We start from the raw sequence: 17,601 nt of genomic DNA, 5'->3' as shown, positions 1-17,601 counted from the left end.
TCTCAATTACATCTCACATAAAGCAGACCTCTAGGTGAGGCTTTCTGTAGAAAAAACTGCAGAATCAAAGCCATCAGACCTGTCACTTGCACCACCGAGCAAATGGCAGGTTTTTGTCTGGGCCAGAGCAGTAAAACGTCACAGGCAGTGACAAGGTGAAATGCTCACTGTGCCATGGGAATGGTGACATCTCACAGATGTGCTGCAGTGCACTTCCACAGGCAGGGAGCAAGCAGACTCAGCGTGGATCTGGAAGGGTTTGAGGTGTCCTCCCAGCAGAAAGATGCCTGCTCCTGCATTCCATCCCAACACACATGTGATGCAGTGCCAGAGGACTCAGATGCGGCACAAACCTCTTGGGCAGAGAAAAGACCAAGTGGACATTTTGCTTACAAGGAGTTGCCGGCAGTGCCTGGCATCACACCCTTGTGGAGAAATGGAAATAGGACTTAGGTTAGAGACCCAAACATAACTCTAGTGCACAGCCAAGCATCCCTCCCCCAAAGTCTTCGATACAACACATTTATTTTGTCATGTGGAAGTATTGTACAGTACATATACATTACCAGCAGTTTAGAGCACTGAGCTGTCATTCCTACTGCCTTCCTGGAATTTCAGAAGAGGGGCAAGATCATTGTCCCCATCTCCCATTTCACCTGCAAAGAAACAGGCCAGGAGAAGTCCAAAACCAGAGGCACTTGCTGACAGGACTGGAGATGAACCTTAGAAACTTGGACTCCCAGTCCACCACTCTCACCATTTGAGTCCTCTTTCCCTGGAGCTAGAAAAGAAAACCCTAGTGACAGCTTTCCACAAGGTCTCACTCCTCTGAGAAACCTTCTGCACACCTAAACAGAAATCAGACTAAGGAGATTGCACAAACTAATAGAAACCCTATTGCATTTTAAAGGGACTTACCACCTCTGAGGGTCTAAGAAATGTTTAGGGGCATTCTAGGTAGGGCTGGGATTCTCTTAAATTCTTTAAGATTGTTTAAGAAAGAGTCAAAGAGGCATTTGCTTCCAGCACAATCCCACTAGAATCTGAGTGGAACTTAACTTGCACAAATGATGAAAGAAGGTATCCTTACCTGTCTTTCCTGGCACAAGGTATCATGCACCTACTTTTCCTAAACTACAAAACAATAGGGTTCTGGTACCAACTCAACCTCTCTGTGCCACAGAGGAAGCTAATGCTGTAAAAGAAAAGGATAGTGCAGTGTGTAATGTGGAGTAAGACCCAAAAATAGACAGAAATAGTCAGAAAGATAAATGTGCCATGGAGAGCAGAAGGGAGGGAGGGAGCACCCAGGCCTCTCCCACCAGTTCATGTCAGTATGTGAAATGTTGCATCCGTCTCAGGAGAGCAATGACCCAGTTCCCCAGCTGGGACCCCTTCAGCCACAAAAAGAGTTCATATAAGTTGATCTGCCACAGGCTTAGGGCTTCTGTGAGTGAGATCTGGGCCCTCCTGTAAAGCGAGTGACTCTTGCTCCTCTGGTACCTAGAATGAGAGAAACAGCTGCATTAGATCCAGCAGGAAACAGCCCAGGAGGCAGGAGGCCTGTCCTACATCTTCTGCACAACTGACGCTCCCCAGGGGTGGCAATATCTCCCCATCTGGAGAATTCCCAGGGAGCAGGGATTTTCTCTAAGCAGTGCTTCTGAGGAGCTGGGGACCACCTTTCTTAGAATGAAACTGGCAGAAAAGACAGCCTGCTCCCTTGAGAACTCAGTTCTCTTCCCACTGTGTGTAGTGATCCTGGGACATGGCATTCCTCTGCTTCTATGCCAGCTTCACCTCAGCTCACAGAGACAGATGCACACTCCTATTGCTTTTCCTGGTAGCACACTTTTAAGAGTCCAGCAATCCTGACATACAGACTCCAGGAAAAGTATTTCTTTGCCTTTCTTTAGCAGGGGCTAATTGGTATTCATAGGTCCCTCATCAGCCCAAGAAATAACTGTTATTTCATCTACAAGGAGGAAGAATCTGAGGCAGAAGTGCATTGATTCATAACACTCACAGAGGGAAATCACTTGCACAACTCCTGTTCCTGGATTTTAAACATCACCCTGATCTTCAGTCAGCCCAAGCCCCTCAATCAGGTTGCAGTGAACTTTCAGATCTAGGCTACTCACAAATACTGCCTACTGGCAATGCCTATAATGGGCAAGAAGCCCCTTCTCTTCCTCTGGGGGGAAAAATCCTAAACCCTTAACCTAAGGCCTCTGACTCTAACCCCGTCTCCAGCCCCAGGGTGACAGGCTTGTCCTCTGGAGAGGATGATGGGTGTAAGAACAGCACAGACAGAGGCTGAGATGTGTAACTGAGCAGGGGTAGGACCACAATGAGAGGAAGAGATCCACAGCTAACAATAACAGGTCAAGAGGTTGAGTCAGAGCCTTGTCAGGCTCCCTGAGTGAGGCCCTAATAAGCCTTAATGGCCCTGACTAGCCTGGAACCACTCCCAACCCTCTGCCCATAGGCCCAGGAACTTCAGCTGGTCTCAGACCTGCACCTTCAGTTCCTGCCTGAGCTACACTGGAAGAGTAATGGTCCTCCGCTCATGCCCTGCTGTGAAGCCCCATGGCCTGGACCTCAACTCACATATTGACCTCTTCGCTTGACCTCAGCCCTGTCTGGTCACCATCGACCTGCTTGACAACCACCAGACACAATCTACAGACGGAGTTGCTAAGAGACTCACGTGGAAACAGCTCTGATGCAGCAGCGAGACATGTTGAGGAAGGAGCTGGCACTGGCCCGTGTGTGCAGGGCTGACTCAATCCCCCTTAACAAGTCGTTGGTCTTCAGCAGCAGCAGCATCTGGCGGGGAACGTTGTTGAGGAGCTGGGTGATCTGGGGCAAGTAAGCAGCAGCGTTGGACCGGATCTCCATGTCCTGTGGCCAGCCAGGTCATGTCAGGGAGAAAGGAGAGAGAAGGTGAGAGTATATGGCAAATTCAGGTCCAGATGCAGCTGAGATTGGCCAGGAAGAGAACAATGTTTTAACAGACCATGACAGTAGGCCAGAAGCTACAGAGCTCTGTCTGCTTTCCTGCAGACACTGGGAACAGCACTCATAGCACAGATCACTCTTGCCATATCCCATCTGCCCCTCAGTGAGGTAAGGACCCATCCTCTCACTGGCAGGATTAATAGCCTCTCAGGAGAACAGCCACTCACTGCTGTCTTGGTTCTTAGTCCTAGGCAGCCTGCAGCAACCAGATCTCAATACTGCCCTTGGAGACTTCTCACCTCACCAGCCCCAAAACTGGCAGAGTTGAGGTAGCAGAATTGCTCAAGAAGGTGGAGGCATGCTGCAAAGACAACCAAGCTGCTTGGTCTTCACTGCCCCATGCAACTCATGGCTCTATGTTATATTGATGAAGCCGTTTCCAAGGCCTAGTTTAGTCCTCTGTCCTCAACACAATTCAGCAGAAGTGAGAAAAAAATTATGCAGTTAAGCACCATGTTAACCCAAGAGATAAAAATCATCAAATTGTCATCTGTCAGATCTAGATTTATATCCTGTATGACAGCAGCCAGTAGCAGATGATTAAGGAAAGAGTGTAAGTTCAAGGCAATCCTTCATTTTCTCTCGTTCTCCAGATTCAAACAAACACATTGCCTACTGAAAGAACTCAATGATAACTTAGGGACTACAGCCTGAGCCATTTAAGATGAGCTCCTCTCCAAATACAAGCCACCACAGCATGCAAGACAGTCAGCCATGCCTCTTCTTCATGTTTTTAGATCTGAGAACTCCCTCACCATCCCAGCAAATGTAGTGTAGCTGGGAGCTGATCCTATATGCATACCTTGTCCCCACCTCTTCCTACAGAGGCCACGACATGAATCATGACATGAAATCCAAAAACAAATCTCTGGGACATCTGAAATCTACAAAATCCAGGAGGACAGTAAATAACTTCATACAGGAAGGAGGCTCCTTTGTGGGAAATGACAGCTCTAATGCCTTCTCTTCTCTGGAATGAGGGATGGCTTCTATTGCATGATGTGGGATCTCACGCTCTTTGTGAACTTCAAACTTATTATAAAGTAACAGACCTGCACAAAACTGGGTGTGCAGGTCATGGTGGTCAGTGATGTACACAGCTCACACACCACCATGGTTGCTGCTGACAAACCAATCTTTGTGTCCTCCTGCCTCCATCACTAACCAGATACACAAGGCTTCAACAAGAAGATGCTCAGCTCTCCTAAATGTTGTTTTGTTCCATTATTTGTTGGCAGAAAATTCCTCCCTGATTATCTCTTATGCCTTTCCCCAGCCAGCATCATTGCAGAGCTTACGTTATTTTCCAGACATAGGTTTTCTTTTCTATTTCTTTTCCTTTTATTTTTAGCTCCAGCTGCTTGTCCACATCACAAAACAACCACATGATCAGTCATCAGAACTGTCACTTTCTGTCAAGGGCAAAGCTTGTGTGCAGAGGAAGAAATAAGCTAAGCCACAGGACCTGAGAAAAGCCCCTTGGCTGCAGCTGCTGAGCCTGCTGCAGGATGCAGCAAAAGACATCATTAAATCAGATGAGATGAGGCTAGCAGCCACCCTGAGCAATCAGCTGTCTGGCCCTGGCTTAAGGCAGGAAAAACCATACCTATGGCAATTCTCTTACATTTGCCCAGCCTGCACCTAAATTCTCCAGTAACATGAATCAAAACCTCCCCAGACCATCTACACTGGCATTTCACTGCTTTGTCACTAGATCTGGCTTTTCTCATGTTTAGCTGAATTTTAACCCATGACTGCTTGTCCTGCTTGCAGCACTCTAAGTGCTGCAAGAAAATCACTTCTACAGTTCTTCCTGACCTGCCTTTTCCAGATTTTTTTCTGACCTAACTTGCTCAGACCTACCTCATGGGTTGCATCTGCTTGGCCACTAGTCCTTGTAGATTCCTACTGGAATCCCCAGTTTCATCAAACCTTTCTTGAGATGCAGTGTCCCAGACTGAGTACAGCACTACAGATAAGATTTTGTTTCAGGAAAGTTGTTTCCTTGTCTCACAGGCTATTGTCATGTTGATACATCCTCAGGCACACTCTCTGGAGCTCTGCACTGATGGTACCTGCCTACACAGCGCTCAGTTCTTGCTGCTGATAAAATCTTTCAAATTCACCTCTAAAGTAAGGGCAAGCAGCAGCTCATTTCCTAATGCCACAGCAAATCTGCTCAGCTCCCCATTATCTGCTGCAGGATTATCTAGTTTCAGCATTAATTGTGTCATGTAGGCAAAGACAACAGAGCTGGTTCCATACACGCAATTCAACTCAATGACAAAGTTCATTAGCACACACAGGGTACCATGTAGCTGCAGCTACACCTCTGGTGTAACCTTCACAAGGAAGTTGGGAATAAACATTGCTCACTAACTCAGATTCAACACTGGCCTTGTAGTATTGGAGTCAATGCTGTGCCAATTTGCTTGGGCACCTCTGAATTTTCTTCTGGAGCTACCAGCTCCAGAACTCACCAGATCGAGCACAGATCTGTTAGCTAGTCATTATATGATTTCTGACGAGCAGAAAATTAACTCAGGTAATTGGGAGGAAGGGGGTCCATTACCCAAGATATCTGACCAACTCATTGCTATGGATAATGGCAAGCCAGTACAGCAAATTCTGCCACATCCATCAAAATGAAGGAACTTTTGGAGGAGAATTTCATAGGACAGTATTATAACACTACTTAAATGAATTTCATCCACTCTACTACAGATGTGTGCAGATAAAAGCAAACTATAGGATACAACACACTTCTACTTACAGACACTTGTCCATTGGCTGAATCACATTACTTCATGGTCTTCTCTAGAAAGAGCACATAGGCAGGGCTGCTACTATTCTTAAGGTGGGGTACTGTGTGTATCAGGTGTGCAAGGAGGCATGAGAAGGATGCCAGCATGTGTGGATACGAAAGGGTGGAAAATGTAAGTGGCAACTTCCCAGATTTGTAGTGATTGAGTTGACAGGATCTGCAGTTAAGCAACCTTGACTCCAAGTTAATAGGGTTTTTGATTGGGAGGTAATTTCCAGGGTTTTTTAGAAGTTTATATCAGTGCTGATAGTCATTTACATGAATAGTGACAATGCATTATCCTTCTCATGTCTTCCCACTAAACCTTTATATCTCCTGTACCTTATCCTAGCCTCCTTGATGGTTTCCTGCACAGCTGCATTCAACATTTTTTTTAAGAAAAGGACAATCCACTAATATTTCCCCAGCCAGAAATAGTGAATATTTGGGTATTAAAATATTATACAAAATTTAAGCAGCCCATGACAACTGAATCTGGGAAATTAAATTCAGCCACTATAAAACATATTGCATATTTCAGACGGAGTTCTAGCTCTTTTCTAGATCAGCTATCACTGCAGAAATTGCTACAGAGCTGCCAGGGATTGCCCAGGACTGCTGTACTATCAATGGTGCAAGTGATTTCACCATAGAAAAGTACTGAGGAGAAGCAAGGGCACACGTTAGGGAAGGACACACAAGACCTACCTCACTGGCAGAGACTGGTGACTGGTCAATGCCCCTGTTGACAGATTCCCAAGATCTGGCAGTCAGCATGCAGGCAAAGAGAGGATACAAATCCCCTGCTCCAAGCCGCCGGCTGTACTTCTGCACCCTCTTCATATCGGCCTTGATGAGGGCCTGCCAAAGGCGGCAGTAGTCCATGCGGAATGACTCGCTCAGCACCTGGCAATAGAGACACGGTTCCCAGAAGCCCACAGAGGACAGGAAGCAGGGGGAAAAGTCTTCCATCCCTTACCTCTGCCCTATTCTCCAATTCAGAGTCATAAAATACCATTAGAGCATTATGGAAGTATTAGGAAAAACTTATTCATATGTGCTTAGAGGGGCAAGGCTGCAGCCTGATGCCCAAAGGCAGCTTCACAAGGCCCCGGAAGGCCTTCATACCTACATACCTGGTAGAGCCCATGATCCAGGAGGATAATGTGAGCTTTGCCAGAGGCTGGGCACTTCTTCACTAGCACATTGCCTGGGTGTGGGTCACAGTGCACAAAGCCATTCACAAAGATCATTTCACTGTAGAGCTTCCCCAAGTTGCGAGAGATCTGTGAGGAGACAAGAGATGGTCACACGCTGCCACCCACAGTAGGGTGCCTGCCAGGGAGGGGAGGCAGCCTGTGTGACAACCCAGGAAGCAAGGGTCTGTACATGCTCATATCCCTACACAAGCTCCTGCAACTCCTCACACTGATGGAGGCACAGGGTGGCTGCAGGCATCAAAAGGTAGCAGGGTGGTCCAGGGCATTCAGGGAAGGATCCATGCAGGAAGCACCATGACGGTGTTTGTGGGATCACAGGTTATTTAAAGCCACTTGTCGAGCACAAAAAAAAAGAGATAGTACCTGTGGGTAGGAATGGGGTTTCTGGTAATGAGGAGGAAAGTGGGACAGCAGAGAGTGGCAGACATGCATTTACAGGGAAGGCAGGGAAATTGCTGCTGGGTGAGTAAGACTGCTTGGAGGAAGACTCAGGTGCTTCCACTCATGGATGGCAGCAGGACACGGTGAAGAAGGGGTGAGGGAAGACTCAGTCAGTCTGCCCACCAGAATGAACATGGACTCCCTCTCCCCTCCCTCCATTCTCTCCATCACACTGTCCCCCATTTTGCCTCTTCCGTTCCTCAGACCCATGCTAATCTGATTTGCAATGTCTGTGAAGATGAAGAAGCAGAGAAAAGCTGTTTAAAACATCCTATCAGTGCTGTGTCCCTCCATATATTGTTCCTTATCACGAAGAGATGTTATTAAAGTTAAAAACCTCCTAGGAGAAAGCAAACATCCCCAGGGCATGAGATCAGTCCCTTGCCATGCACTAACACAGCAGCCTTGCCCTGCCATCCTTCCACCAGCTCTCCCTACCACCCCAAGAGGCACAGTGCTCCACAGCAGAGTGCTGAACAAGCAATTAAAAGACAGTTGTTATAAATTATTCCAAGCATATCTCCAGACACACTCTGTAAGCAGCAAACTGGCAGCTGTCCCCATAAGCAGAGGTGGTAGAAGAGGTAACAGGGATAGTAATGACAATTCATCCTGCAGAAAACCAGACAGACAACAAAGGGCTTGCTTTACTCTGAAACATGGCGACCTCTGAGAGGAGCATTCACAATGAATAGTGGCCAAGTAACTAGAAATAAGGAAAAAGAACAAGAACCCTTCCTGCAGCACACTAACAGGGACAGTGGTAGGACCAGGTGAAACCACCCTCTGTCCGTCAGGTGGGACCTGGAACCACTGCTGAACCACGTGAATGCTGGCCCGCCCCACGATGAATCACCCACACTGACGAACAGCACAGCCCTGTGATCTCCTGTACTGCAGCTTCCCCAATGCATGCAGGTGTTATTTTAAGTACTGACTGAGGGGAGTGATGTTTCCCTTCTGAATCACCAGCAGAGATCACCAGAGCCATGAAGTGACCCTTACAAGTCTCCTTGATCGGCAAGCTCTAAAATTAGATAGGACCAATGTACCAGGTGCTGTGATCTCATATAAGAGCTGAGTAGCCCTTGCTGACAGCCCAAGGACATGCCAAGTAGTCTGCTTTAAGCCCATCACATAACTCATTCACAAAGCCTCCCAGGGACCCATACACCAGAAGGAATGGACTCAGACATTATGACCGATGACAGCATCAACCCTGACACTGGTGCACACACTGGGCTAACCACACTCAGCCCTCACTGTCTCAGCTGTTTGTCTTCCAAGGGCATGGAAAAACACAGGATTTTAGAAGATGAGGACTTGGGGACAATCTGGGGCCCAACATGATGCCTCATACCCACTGAACACAAGTCCAGACAAGGACTGGCAATTCTGCAAACCTATTGATTGGTCGTAGCTGAAGAGGTTGTGAAATCTCTATCCTTAGAAGTTTTACAGACCTGACTAGTTAACACCCTGAGTAAGCTGGTCTGACCTTATAACTGACCCTGCCTTAGAAGATTTGATAGAAACCTTCCTGAGGTTCCCTTCCAAATCCAAATATCCTAGGATCCTACAAACACCTCTCACCAGGTTATCCATGCCACCCTCATTAACAGCATCTTATGATACGGCTGCAAGTTCCATATGCAGAGATGGTCCCCCCATCCTGAGTCACCATCAGCAGAAAAGTGACTAAATAGACCTTTGGTCACAGTCTCTTGCAGCCCATAGTGCAACACAAAAGCAGCTTGAGATCCATCTTCCCATCCTCCCATGAAACAGAAGGGTCATATCTCTGCTCAGACTCACAGGCTGGATCATGGGAAGAAGACAATGTTCACTGCAAGATCCCCATCCTCTCGCTCTTCCCTACTGTTCTTTAGTTACCTATTCCCGAACATACAACCTTTACTATCGCCAGTATCTTCAACTAAACTCTGACTTCTTTAAGACATATGAATGTATTCGGTACTATTTCATTAGCAGACAGAAGATATGTTACAGAGATTTATGATGCAATCATATTTCTGCAGTCTTCACTTTCAGAAAAAAATTACCATGGAGCTGTGGTGCACACTAAAGTATTTTCACATAATTTTGTCTGTTGCCATACCTCTAAAATAGGATACAAAATAAATTAAGACAGAAAGCAACAATACTGTCAAATTCTAAACAAAATAGGAAGGTTTACACTATAGGTCTTAAACTGTAGTATGTGAATAGCAACATACCATAATTCAGACAAAGGGAGTTCACATTTCTTGAGAAAAAGTTACGGAAAAAAACATGAAACTTTTATATACATTAATTCCTCGGTACTGTGTCTTGTCACTTCAGGCCCTTATTCCACCCTTATTGAGAAGGCCACTGGATAAATAATAGCTACAGAATTCACTTTGGAAGAATATGGCTAGGTGAAATGAGAAAACAGACTTATGAAAACTTCTGCTCAGGAGAAGGGAGGAATTCAGCACACATTTAGGCTATGTAAGACCTCAGGGTGAAGGTGCATAACAAATTAGAAAAAAGGTTGCAATGATTTACAGAAGCAAAGACCACAGTTAAAACACAGGCTTTTTGTTATGACACAGAGAGGTCATCAGTCCTTTCCCTGTGTATCATCCAACAAAAAAAGGTCTTTATCATTACCAGTGTCCCCACCAGTGTCCCCCAGCATTGTTCTGCTGCACACTGTAAAAAAATAATAATCAGTCTTGGAATTCTGCATTCACTTCCAGACACCTCATTAACTCAAGAGATGCAGACTACACAGAGGGAGTTCAGAAAAAGCAAATAAATGAGCAGGATGCAGGAGGCATTTACTTGGGATAAAGATTAAAAGAGCTGAAGATTCCAAAGCTGGCTAAGGGATGGCAGAGGAGGAACAGTCTACCAGTTAGGAGGTTTGAATAGCAAGGAAGCAGAAGCAACTGTAGCTCTGCATGTGCTACAAGAAATACAACCAGGTAAAAGCGGGTGTCATGAATGGCATAATTTAGGCATAACACATAAGAACAAAAACTATGCTGATCAGCAAGCAGAGCTTAGCTTGATATATCAGGATGACATCAGGTTCTGGGTCTGGCCAGAGGCATGTCTCTGCCTATTGCCAGAAGGAGTGTTATTGCCTAAAAGAAGCTAAATTTGCCTGTCTGTGCTGCAGCAGAACACGATGACTACAGTCACCAAGTGAGCCTGTGGCCTTTACCAGTCAATGTAAATACCAACCTGCCATTGCCAAATTATATGACATGACCATGACATTGTGTCAGGCAAACCACACATTTTCAGCCCAATGTTTTCATTTTGAAAAAAAACAGAGCTGAGGAATAAACAGATTGCTGACAACAATCAAGCAATGGAGTGACAGATACATGTATATGAGCTGGACTTCAGAGCAACCTAAACACATCACCCAAGTGCTTTTTACCTACTTAATCTGACTTTCCACTTGACATTGTTCCTTTTATTCCTTTCTACCACTTCAGTCCTCAGGGTCAACAAGTGCTATTGCTACTCTGGTCCTCCTCTACAATGTCAGACCTCCCAGCTTGGTGTCATCAACAATCTCCTTGATACAGTTTTGTTTGTGTTCAAGTCATTGCCAATCTGTTTAATGAGATTTGTTTGAAGAGCAAATCTCATTGCTTCTATGAGTTTCTTACCTGCTTTGCAATTTCCCTACTAATCCCCACTTTTTCTTGGTAATGGAGTCATATCCAGTGTACTAAATATTTTAACAAGTACACCTACTGCATTTCTGTCACCTAACCCAGAGGATCCCAAGCTGTAGTGCAGGTACCAGCAGTGATATATGCAGCCACAATATGTTGCTGCCATCAGTTTTGAAAGCCTAGACAACCTGTCAGCCTTGCCCCTCTATGCAACTCCCCCCTCAACAAATCAGCACACCCACTGACAGAGCAACGTGACAGTAACAAAACTCTAGAAAGTCCGTCACAAGTGAGTGTCTTTAAAAATACCAATATACAAAAATTACCAAGAAACCTCTCAGGAAAGAAAGAATGCATGCAAATTTGAGTTTATGAGCATTCCTACAGTAAAAACCACATATATCATGCTCATGGGTAGAATGCTATAATGCAATGTAACAAACCAGCTTGGGTTATCTGGGGAAAGTCACTGATGCTTTCTTTCCTGAACTTGTGAGCAAGCTGGAGTGGTTCTGGCTCTATGCCTCTAACTGACACGAAGAAGAAAGGCAAAGAAAAAAATACTGTGTCATGGTCCTATATTGATGATCTCCCTGCCTGCCCCTGATAAGTCCTAGATGAAACTGCCTGATAGGGCATCATCCCTTCCCATCCTACCTCCATCTGTGACTGTCTCTTTAGATCAGGAGCAGATACTAGTCTCTGGCTTTAATTTGGCTGTAATATTTGCCAATTATTTTAAGAGATGGTGACACTAACTTCTATTGATCTCATTAAAAGTAAAGGTCGTTGTGCAGCTCATTTCTCAGGGCTCAATATTACCTCCTCCGGCCAAAATAATAGCATTGATTTTGGAACCTTAATCGAAGGTTAATTGGATTGAAGACTGTATTGGGTTTTTGCTTGCTTTCATTGTTGTTATTACAGCCATTGTCTAAGGTTTTGCTTAATCCTGCTACGGCAATTCTGGCCAATTAAACTGGTGTCAAATTAGCAAAGGGTGTGGATGGAGAATAGCCACAATTTGAAGCCTTCTCTGCCTCTGCTCTGAAATGGCTCTGATCCATAGTAGATTAGGATGGTCACACAAGAGATCTGATTTCATACCCTGTGATCCACTTGTGAAGATCAAAAGTGCTCTGTTAGGCAGTTCTATTACTATGCAGTGATCTAGCATCACAGCAAGATGATGTCTGAACACACTTGATATCCTGAAGATACAGGAATAGTTTTTAGGACTCCTGGAGTGCACTCCCAGCATGCCCCGTATTCTCTGTTGAGGACTCAGGAAATTATTTTCATGCTCAATGCTCCGTCTTCCATGGCATGTAGGTGGGGAGAAATACTCTGATTCATTCACCCAGGGAACTGAGGGACTAACTTGCAAAGTTTGCACGGATTCTCAAAAGGGCACAGCTAGAGAAGACTAGTCATTGTTTTTTTTATTTTTTCTTGCATCTCTGCCAGACCCAAAATGACCATGGGGATCATTTCCCTTGGTTTTAAATGCAGTTGTATTTCCTTGGATTTAATGTAAAGCATCTTGTTGAGACTTAAGCAATTGATTGACATCGATGCTCAATACCAACTTTCAGTAAGAAACAGGTCTGTGTGTAATTTAACTCTTTTACCTGGTGTCTGTGCACAGTTCAAAAGCTGAAAATAGCAGAGGTCACTACTCCTGCTTATCAGTGCCTTGTGAATTTCACTAAGCTTCAGACAAGATGAAATGTAAGAGAATCTGCAAAGAAACCTCTCGTCAGACTAACTCAGTGAGTGCAAAGAGCAAGAATAGCCATTTTCCCTAGAAACAGTGTTCTTCTCTATGCTCTGCTTCATCTAACACTTGAGTGTTATAAGCACAAATACTTCAGACATGAGAGGTTTCCACTGCTGACAAAAGGATCCCACCCTGGGAAATCCCACTTAAACTTTAGCAGCTACACAGCTACAGCTCCTGACTCTTGGCAGAAGGGTAAATCCCGCACTGAAAGTCTATTTCAAGTTGCAAAGCCGTCAGCTACAGGAAGGTACCGGGCTCTTTATCGAGCTAAGAGATAGTGTTTCAGTGCAGAATCCATTTAGTAACAGAAAGAAGGAAAACAACACAGTAGGATGGAGTAACAGATGGCAATAATTGCACACAGTAGCTCATCTTAAGTACCTTAGCTGTTTGCTTTCAATTCTCAGCTGGACAAAACACTTTTCTGACTTCTGAATCAACCATGGCGCGTGACCAGGCTCTTAGCAAGCTGAAGTATATGGCATTGTTTCCTTTCCCTGACTCAAATCCAAATCAGGCTGATCATGGGGACTCTTCACTTGGCTACCTGAGCTGGCTGGTTGGTTTGAGGCTATACAGCACATGCCATGAGCACATCTAGAACTTCCGCAGGTCCTAGAGCCCACTGATACAGCAGCCTCTGCAGTGACAGGCAGAGAACTCACGAAGAAGGATGGAGAACACATGTGGCAGACCAAAGATAATGTTAAGATTCGTATGCAAATACAAATGAATCTGGTATAATCAGAATGGATACAAAAGGAATGTTTGTGCCATTTGGGATCTTCTTTAAAAATCCATGCTCTAAGTAGCCTTGCTGCCCTTCCTTTCCTCCTGTATATAGTATGCTACAAACCCCTTGAGAGCCCCCAGTCTAATTTTTCTCTCTTCCCTGCTCTACCCACTTCTTCCAAATATACCTTCCCAACCAAGACTGCAAATGTTGTGTTTTAAAATAGGAAGAGTCCAGTTTCCAGATGCCCCCTTCTTAGCCCTGCCATGTTCTAGTCTTCCATTAAAATTCCTGCCGTCTCATTCTTGGTAACTCCCTTCTCCAGATTTCCCTTTCACCGTCAATATCCCAGTTGCATGCTCCTCCTCAGTTACACTACAGTGTACAAGTACACTTGTACATGAATAAGTAACTGTTCCACAGGCAGATATTTCAATGTTTGCACTTGTCTTTAGAAATCAAAGCCTTCTCTGATTAAATGCCATTACAATCCAGCACTTGGACGGATCCAGAGAGATTAATGCGCTTTTGGCCAGCTTTAATGATAATCCTGCTACAGACGGTATTAAGTAAATGTCAGTAACCTGGTTTGAAGGGAGCTTTCACCTCAGGGATCCTTTCCATTTAGAGGAGAGAGGCTCAGCTTGCTTTTCAAGGCTGCATTGTCACAAAAAAGAAATCCTGCTTAGTGAAGACTCCTCTTCCTCCACACCATAAAACAAAATGGAGTAAAATGATAGAGGGACTGATAAAACAAATATATTTGGGTGATTTATAGGGAGCTAATGCATCTCTTGAAAGCCAAGATTGCTGCCATATTATAAGCCAGATCACAGTTTTGAAACCAGGGTTGCCACCCCCTCCTCATGCTCCTTTCAGGGTCTGCTGCCTTTTTGCCCATCTCCCCACTATGCCATACAGTCCTTTACCCAGGGCAACAACAGCAGCAGCCAATAATTAACCTAGGCAACCTTGTCCCCATCTGCTGCACCTTGCCACAGGATAAGTCTGGGATGTGCACTGCCCCTACCTCATCTTACTGTGGCCATAATAACAGATCTCTTTTCCCATCACATTATTCTGTCTGGCTCAGTATTCCCCCCTTTCTACCTTGCTTTGTTGGCAATGATTAATTTTAGGAGATGGGGAGAGAAAAGGAAGAAAGAAAATTCAGTCCTACCACCGAGCTGAGTAACATCCTCTACCTGACAGATGGCTGGAACTCTGAGGCTTATACTTTGCAGTAGTAGAAGTCTGTTGACACCTTTTTAAAAATTACTTCTTAGCTATTATTTAGAGACTAGTTCAGACTCAGGAAAGTATGTGATTTCACTGCTGCATAGATGTATTGTGCCAAGTCATCACAAAACAACCTTCCCAAAGGCATGAATAAATAAAAAATTAGCAAAAATTTTCACCCTACATTACTCCTATCACAAGCAAAAGCCTCTGCAAGTTAGAAAAACTGAAATTAGCTGTTTCTCTACAACTGTTCTATCTCCAGCAGTCTGAGAAAATTCAAAGAAAATCCTAGGGAGCTACACTATGCTAACTACCTCAGTCTCAAAATGGACCTGCTGTCTGAGATCTATGAGGAAGCCCACCTCAAAATCTAAATGTACATATTGCTCAAGAGCCCTTCTGTTAATACATCAAAATAAGCCCTTCTGACTCTCAAGACTTGAGGAATATTCACTCTTCTATCTGAGTGTGTGGGCTAGATTTCACCTCTGCCGATAGCAGAAGTATAGGATAAACTCACTCAAAGAAACAACTGTCTCACTTTGGACCAGTTGACTTGGCCAGATGAATGGAGCTGACCACGTTTTGCTACAGACAGAACTTTTCAAATCTTAATAACAAACTTCATGAGATAAAAATAATCAGAAACTGAAGTTGTTCCTTTAGGGTAACAGGAACTTCCATCTTGGAACAAACCATGAGTATCTTTAATGTAAGAGTATGGTCCTCTTTCACTACATCTCCTTGAAGATCTTCCTAGTTCTGCAGCCTACAGGAAAGTGTTCCTCAAAAGGGATTATGTACTTTTCCAAAGAGCACAAGAATAGAGATCTCTCAGACTGATTGCTCCCTTCACATCTTTGTGTACTTATTCTTCTCTCCCATCCCATCCTGTCAGCCTCCATTTTGCATCAAGGTCAAAATCAGTTCTGCACTGCTCAGCACGCCTAATTCAAAGATGGCTGAGAAGTTACCTCATTGACATTGATGCCATTCCTCTCCATATAAGCCCTGTCATTCACTTGTCCCCCTTCCATAAACTCCATGAGAAGGACACGGCTTGTGGAGAGCTCCCAGTAGATCCTAGGGACCTGAAACAGAAACAGATGGGTTAGGTCAAGCAACAGCTTGGGAAAGGAAGAAGAATATATCACACAAATCCCAGAAAAGGAGTAAAAATGGAAGCAGCTGAGGTGAGGACTGGCTTTTTTGATGAGCACAAGGGAGGTAAATTCATCCATCAGCCTCTTCCACAGGACAGCAGCAATGTGTAGAAGGATAATACAGCAATTCAACTACTGTAGGATCTGATCTCATGCAACATTTCTGACCACGCTCTACAGGATTCTGACCACCTCCCATTCCCAGTGATGTCTGAGATACCTTTCTTACCTGCTGTGCAGTTCCTCTAGCTGGGCTGCTTAACTAGTACCTATTGCAAGTTTCTGAATCATCCACTCAGCTCCTTTAGACAGGAACTGCATCTTGTTTGCTACGCACAGCGTCCACTTACGCAGCTTTAAAAATTATAAGCCTTCATCATTAATTGTACCTCCGCAGTGCCCCCTGGAACACGCATGCCTTTGAGCTGACAAACCCTGCATACTTAGGCCATCTGCAATTGAACTGGGAGAAAAATCGAGTGTCACAAATAAGGGACTTGTCACAGAAACCCTGTGAGACCCTTAATTATCTTATTGCAAACAACACAGTAATGAGTGTAAAATGTCAAAGCAGTTTTCATTCAAGCTGTGGGAGATCAAGCTGAGTGAGGTACCAGAGAAGAAGTCTGGTGTCATTCAGGGAGGCAGTGACAAAAGTGTCACTCAGGCTGGCTCCCCATTTTCCAGCCTCCCTCTCTAGACAAATTTCTCCCATGCTGAAGTCCCTATTGTCAAGAGCCATTTTGCTGAATTCCCTTTCGAAGTTCCTCATGTTACTGTGCTGACCAACCCTCAATCTGCCCAAATCTGCTTTTGCACATGGGTGAAGCCACATATGTGCATTTTAGCAAAGACATAAGGGAGCTCCAGCCACTCTCATTACTGTGCCCCCCATTACTATGACAGACATATTTTAGATCATACAAATAGTAAGCCAGCTGTGCAGTCCCTTCTCCTCATCCTCCTGATTCAGCCATGGACTCAGGACCAGCACCTTAGGGCAGGAGAGGAAGAGGTAAGAGTTGTTGTCCATCAACTGACCAAAACCAGGGGATGACCAGCCAGGCCACTGTAGCTCATCATAGCTCCTGAACAAGCAGCATTTGTTGCTTTTAACTATTGACAATATCCTAGTCCCTTACAAACTAGCTGCTTCCCTCCTGTTCCTGTCCTAGAGAAACCACTTCTACTTTACCACGTGTGTGCCACTTTAGATCAAAGGCTCCTTTGCTGAGTAATTTCACTCTGCATGTGAACCTTGCTTAGACTTTGATGCCACTATGAGCAAGGGAGATTCAGACACTCACAGCCTTCCCAGCTTATCTGCATGCCCATTCTTTGCAGTTAGATTGGTGAGAAAGCCTGCTAACTCCAAAACTAAGAGTTCCCCATCCCATATAGCTCTCTGATCCCTTAGCTCACTTCCAACGACACTCAGTCTTGCCTCAGGATTTACACAGGCAAGTCAGTGGGCTTGTAAAGCGCTATTCATGCTGGCGGAGATGCCTCTCTCAA

General features: G+C 44.8%; 1 protein-coding gene across 1 annotated transcript in view; it reads right to left on the bottom strand.

The window, feature by feature from the left end:
• Window positions 1-508: 508 nt before the first annotated feature.
• ADCK1 (aarF domain containing kinase 1) overlaps window positions 509-17,601 on the bottom strand; it is a 71,963-nt gene continuing 54,870 nt past the window's right edge. The window contains exons 7-11 of the mRNA XM_059474251.1: window positions 15,898-16,014; window positions 6,961-7,110; window positions 6,533-6,730; window positions 2,711-2,904; window positions 509-1,503 (exon numbers count right to left, since the gene is read on the bottom strand). Coding sequence (XP_059330234.1) covers window positions 1,332-1,503; window positions 2,711-2,904; window positions 6,533-6,730; window positions 6,961-7,110; window positions 15,898-16,014 — 831 coding nt within the window. The 3' untranslated portion in view covers window positions 509-1,331. The remainder of the gene's footprint in view (window positions 1,504-2,710; window positions 2,905-6,532; window positions 6,731-6,960; window positions 7,111-15,897; window positions 16,015-17,601) is intronic.

This window comes from Ammospiza nelsoni, chromosome 6 (genome assembly GCF_027579445.1).
Source record: "Ammospiza nelsoni isolate bAmmNel1 chromosome 6, bAmmNel1.pri, whole genome shotgun sequence".
Classification (NCBI taxonomy): domain Eukaryota; kingdom Metazoa; phylum Chordata; class Aves; order Passeriformes; family Passerellidae; genus Ammospiza; species Ammospiza nelsoni.
The sequence above is the reverse complement of the archived record's forward strand: the minus strand, read 5'-3'. Positions and strand labels throughout refer to the sequence as shown.